The sequence below is a fragment of the Tiliqua scincoides genome, chromosome 5, assembly GCF_035046505.1.
Source record: "Tiliqua scincoides isolate rTilSci1 chromosome 5, rTilSci1.hap2, whole genome shotgun sequence".
In the NCBI taxonomy this organism is placed as follows: domain Eukaryota; kingdom Metazoa; phylum Chordata; class Lepidosauria; order Squamata; family Scincidae; genus Tiliqua; species Tiliqua scincoides.
The window spans coordinates 98623867-98629866 of NC_089825.1; the positions used below are offsets into that span (position 1 = coordinate 98623867).

Consider the following 6000-nt stretch of genomic DNA (forward strand, 5'->3'; position numbering starts at 1 on the left):
TCTCTGCCCAATACCCAACCCTGACAACAACTTACTTGAGTCTCCTTTTGTGGCAGCCAGAAAGTGTCCTGCAATGCTGGAATGTGAGTCCTAGCAGTGCAGGGTGACCAAAGGATTTTACCCCTGCAGTGCAATCGTATACCTGACTACTCAGAAATAAGTCTCACTAGGTTGAATTGGTCTTACTGCCAGGAGAGTGTATATATGATTGCAACCTTACAGTCACAGCTGGTATTGTACAAGTCTTGTAGGAATGCTGAAACAAACCATTAGTACATATATCTAAAAATATCCAAATGAATATTATTCATAATATTATTATTATTATGAATATTACTCTGTTCTGTTTTCCCCAAACATCCAGGAAGCTGTAAATCTATCCACACTTACTTTGAGTGAGACCCATTGACTATCACTGTTAAAAGCATATACATAGTATCTTGTTAAAAGTACAGATCTGAAACATTTCCTCAACATACATACCATGGTAGCTTAAAGTCTAATATATTAAAATTAAAATGCACATTGAAATGAATGGGGACCCATCCAAAATTGGTTTGTGACTCACCTAATGGGTCCTGAACAACAGTTTGAGAAACACTGAATACGACTGCAGCCTTACAGTCACAGATCGGTACTATCCAGGTTTTGTAGGATTGCTACGACTACACCATTAGTTCCCCTTCCCAAAGTAAATATCCCCATCCACTTTAACCTAAACTTTTACTGGGTCATTCCTATCCCCTACAGACACAGAATAAAATCATTTTAAACATATTTGGAAGGCACGTAGCCTATCATGCTGATTATTCAAATATCTATATTGAGGAAAAGATGGTAAATAAATATACCTACCGTATTTTTTGCTCCATAAGACGCACCTGACCATAAGACGCACCTATTTTTTAGAGGAGGAAAACAGGAACAAAAATATTCTGAACCAAATAGTGTAATAAAATATTTAATAAACTATAACAGAGTGACATTTGAACCATGTAAAGTGAACAGCAGTCAACAGTGGCATTAAGAACCATTATCACTGTCATTAACAAATGGAGAAACTTAAAGGTTTGAGTACTCTAGTTTTCTGGAAACCCCAAGAACTCATCATTGCTAGAGTCAGAATTTATGAAGCTCAGTTGCTCACAATCACTGACATCACTTTCTTCGCTGTCTTCATATAAGATACTGTCTTCACTTCCATCTAAGGCATTGCTAATGCCACATTTTTTGAATGACATTTTTTGAATGTAAGCATAAACTGGCATGAAGATCCCCCCCTTTATTAGGGTGAATAGGAACATAAACTGGCATGAAGATCCCCCTTTTATTAGGGTAAATGGGATCATAAACTGGCATGAAGATCCCTCCCTTTATTAGGGTGAATGGGATCATAAACTGGCATGAAGATCCCTCCCTTTATTAGGGTGAATGGGATCATAAACTGGCATGAAGATCCCTCCCTTTATTAGGGTGAATGGGATCATAAACTGGCATGAAGATCCCTCCCTTTATTAGGGTGAATGGGATCATAAACTTGCATGAAGATCCCCCCTTTACTAGGGTGAATGGGATCATAAACTGGCATGAAGATCCCTCCCTTTATTAGGGTGAACGGGATCATAAACTGGCATGAAGATCCCTCCCTTTATTAGGGCGAATGGGATCATACACTGGCATGAAGATCCCCCCTTCATTAAGGTCCCCAACGTGCACTCTTTTTTGCAGTATTCGCTCCATAAGACACACACACTTTCCCCCCCACTTTTTTGGGGGGGAAAAGTGCATCTTATGGAGCGAAAAATACAGTATATTGAGAAAAATATCAAATAGATAACTGGATTTTGAGTTGGGCCCCACTCAAAGGTGGGCCCCACCTTTTAACAAGTTGAAACACACAGAAAAAAGGAGGCTGTCCATAGTGTTGAGTATTAAAAGACAGCTTCCTCTTATGTCCCATTCTTTTTATTCTTAGTTGCTACCCCGTTCAGAATTTAATTGCTACTTGGCACTCGTGTACCATGGATGGTAAAGGGGGACAGACGTCCCAGGGTTCCACCCCTCTGCCCCCCTGCCAGCATCCATGCCTGCATCCATGCCTCCCAACCACCACTTTCACCACTTTCAGCTGCCCTTCAGAGACCTTCTGCGGGCCAGGGAAGTTGCATATGGCCTCCTCCTGCCCTCCGGAGGCCTTCTGAAACCTCTGGAAGGCTTTTAAAAGCCCTTATGTTTAAAAGCCCTTATAAGACCTCCAGAGGGCCAGAGGAAACCACGTGTGGCCTGGATGCAATGGTAAGGGGTGGCAACCGGTGGGGGGGGGGAGCAATATTCTGTGATCCGGGCCCCGGTCGGCACAGGGGCCAGGAATGCCAGTGCAATTGTCAATTCCCTGCTGAAATAAAAGCACGCTGAGTTTTCTGCTAGCAGAAAGGCACCTTGGGGTTAAAACCAAAAACTGTGTATTTCCTATTTCTTTTGGACTGTGCTCTGAACTGTTTTGAATCCCAGCAGGAAAAACAAATCTCTCTACTGACTCTCCCTGGAGTCAAATACCAAAGGAGTCTACAGCAGGTCGCTGGCAACAGGGGAGTTCTATGTTGCTGGTCAGGATCAAGTTGTTCTCCTGTTCTTGATCAGCTGAAGTGCACTGAAAGAGAAGAATGGTCATGGTGGTGGGCATCCAATGTTTGCTTCAGTGTTTCTTCCCATTCTTTCTTCTTAGAATCCGCCTGGTTCAACCTGTGTTGAGAGCTGCCGTGTTGGACACAGAAAGACTGTTCGAGAAGGGAAAGCAGTCTGTTGCTATGATTGTACTTCGTGTCCAGATGACATGATATCTAACCAGACAGGTGATTGACAGTGCCCTGAATTTACAGGAAATATTTGCAATTATTTGTCCACCCTAACACCATAACATATGCCCAGGTATGGTCTGTTCTTCTCCAAACACTTAAATCATGATGCATGGATTCTTAAAGGGAATTTGGAGGAAAACAGACTTCTTTCAGGGGCCCCTGGAGACACGTCTGTTCATCCACTGTTGGCTCCTCCTCCTCCTTTATCAGGAGAGATAAGATCTTTCCATGGTGCAGGTACCAGAGATTTTGAAAGCCCGACCGGGGGGGGGGGGTGTGGCTTTCTGCTCGGAAACCTAATTGTCTGGGACAGTATTGAAGGAGGTGCAGAGTCTGCAATCTAGCTGCTGGCTGCGTGCTAAGATACCATATGGAAGAAAAAGCATGAAGCGTAAAGTTTAAGTTTTAAAATTAAGATAAGTATGTATTAATATTGTCCCTGACTTTCATTGACTGATTTGGCTAAAAGCCCTGGATACACTGAAGGCGTTAATGAGAAACTTTTTAAGGATGTTGAAAGTGCTCTTTATCTTTGTGTGGAATAATTCGGTTGTGGATTATAATTAGAAATATAATTTGGTGTGTGGACTAAAGTCCAGAATTACTTGTGGACATAAGTTTTATTAGACTTGAAAGAGTTTTGTCTCCTTGAGACTGTTTCTTTAGTTTTGTTTTTCTCCTTTAATCACACTGTTATCTGTAAGAAAAATTTGAAAAATGCCTGACTGAAAATACATGTGGTGGAAGTAAGGAGAATAATATGCTGTGGGCATCTTGTGGATTAGAGAGAAATTGCAAGATGGAGCCTAATCCAGATATTTGGACTCCAATGATCCTCAAAAATTTGGATAAATTGCTCACAATCAGAAGACAGCAGTTGAGTTGGTCCTTGCAGATTCAAGCCAGTTTAAAGACTCTCTCTCAACAGATAGATGTGTGCAAGGAGCAATTGCAAGATGTGAAGAAAACAGAAGGAAAAAGCAGAAAAGATGATGGTGAGGAGTGAAATCATCATCAGAAGAGTGGATATAGAAATTAGAAGAGTGGAAAATCAACAGGATCTAGAGGGGACGCTGATGGAGATTGAAATAGAGAAGATGGACAGAGTAACATGGGTGCACAAAATACAAATTTGTTGGAACGAGAAGAAGAAAACATATCCCAGTTAACTGGAAGAATGAACATACATTATGCAAGAAAATGTGGGTTTATTGGATTCTGCAATGGAGATAAATTATTAAAGATATTACAAGAAAAAAAATGGAAAGAAACAAAGAAAAAGAAACCTGAGGGTTAACCTGAGAGTTAAAGAAAATTGGAGGATTTTATTTAGATAAAAACTGGTTTAAATTTACTTAAAAAATAAATATATACGAAATTGATATATATGAATTAGAATGAATCAGAAAAAAATAGCTGGAAATGGTAGCGTGTGGATGAATTGTTTTATAGGTGGTTATTATGTTAAAGAAAAAAAATGTATTCTGATTGGAGAATTAGATTGGAGAATGGTTAAGAACATATTAGAAGAGATTGTTGCTTTTATTATAATTTGGAAATTAGATTATTATTATTTGATTTTAATGAGTAATTGAACTAGTTGAGATGATAAAAAGTGAATATTTAGAAAAGATATTATAGGAAATTAGGAAAAATTCAATATATTTGATATAAGAAATATATAAATGAGTAGAAGAGTTAGAAGTAGATGGAAGAATTTTTTTATATGTTGTTATACTTTGGTAATTAGATTATTTTGTTTTAATATTAATGAGTAATTGAAGTAAGTTTATGTTTGATAGAAAGTGAAAATTTAGAAAATATAGTACAGGGCATTAGGGAAAATGTATTATATATTATATAAATTAATGGATAAACTAATGAGAAGCAGAAGTAGATGAGTAATAGATTAGGAGATATAGTATGATTAATGATTAATGGTATATGGTATTTAGCACTCTTAAATGTATATGTTTGTATGTCTGTGGTGTTAATTATAAATAAATAAATAAATAAATAACCAAAGGAAGAAAATTGAAAGATTTCAGAGGCAGTCCATTATACAGTTCAGTGCACTAAACTCCACTGCTGGCTGTCACTTTCTGCATTTTGTCATTCCCCTGATACTAAGCATTGTTCACCAGGGAAATGAAGAAATCTTGTCCAACATTTGCTTTCAAACTCGCATCATTCTTCTGGATTCATAGAACTACTGACACTCTCTTTGTCCTTTTCAGATGCAGCTCATTGCGTCAAATGCCCAGAAGATCAGTACCCAAACAAGAACCAAGATCAATGTATCCCCAAACAGACAGCCTTCCTAAACTACAAGGAACCCTTAGGAATTGGTTTGGTTTCTATTGCTTTTTCCTTTACAGCAACAGCAGTTATGGTGATACTGATCTTTTTAAAGAACTGGAACACTCCCATTGTCAAAGCCAACAATCAAAACCTCACCGGCATTCTTCTCAGCTCCATCCTGCTTTGCTATCTTTCCTCCCTGCTCTTCATTGGTGAACCTGGAAAGGTCTCCTGCCTTCTCCGACAATCAGCTTTTGGCATAATTTTCTCTGTGGCAATTTCTTCTGTTTTGGCAAAAACCATCACTGTGGTCCTGGCATTCATGGCCACCCAGCCAGGGAACAGGATGAGGAAATGGCTGGGGAAAAAAGTGGCTCACTCCATTGTCCTTTCCTGTTCCCTCATTCAAGTGGGGATTAGCACTGTATGGCTGTCCACCTCTCCTCCGTTTCCAGATGTTGACATGCACTCCCAGACTGAGCACATCATAGTGGAGTGTAATGAAGGGTCGATCATCATGCTCTATTCTGTCCTGGGCTATGTTGGTTTTCTGGCCCTCACCAGCTTCACAGTCGCTTTCTTTGCCCGAAAACTGCCAGATACTTTCAATGAAGCCAAATTCATCACCTTCAGCATGCTGGTCTTCTGCAGTGTGTGGATCTCCTTCATTCCTGCTTACCTGAGCAGCAAGGGGAAAGACGTGGTGGCCGTGGAGGTCTTTGCCATCTTGGCCTCCAACACTGGCCTCCTGATTTGCATTTTTCTCCCTAAATGCTATGTTATTGTACTAAAACCAGCTCTCAACTCCAAGCAGCTGCTAACAGAGAAGAGAAGTAATTAA

At 39.7% G+C, this 6000-nt stretch overlaps 1 protein-coding gene across 1 annotated transcript in view; it reads left to right on the forward strand.

The window, feature by feature from the left end:
- Nucleotides 1-6000, forward strand: part of LOC136652533 (vomeronasal type-2 receptor 26-like) — a 49915-nt gene extending 43915 nt beyond the window's left edge. Inside the window, exons 9-10 of the mRNA XM_066629473.1 lie at nucleotides 2726-2852; nucleotides 5096-6000. Coding sequence (XP_066485570.1) covers nucleotides 2726-2852; nucleotides 5096-6000 — 1032 coding nt within the window. The remainder of the gene's footprint in view (nucleotides 1-2725; nucleotides 2853-5095) is intronic.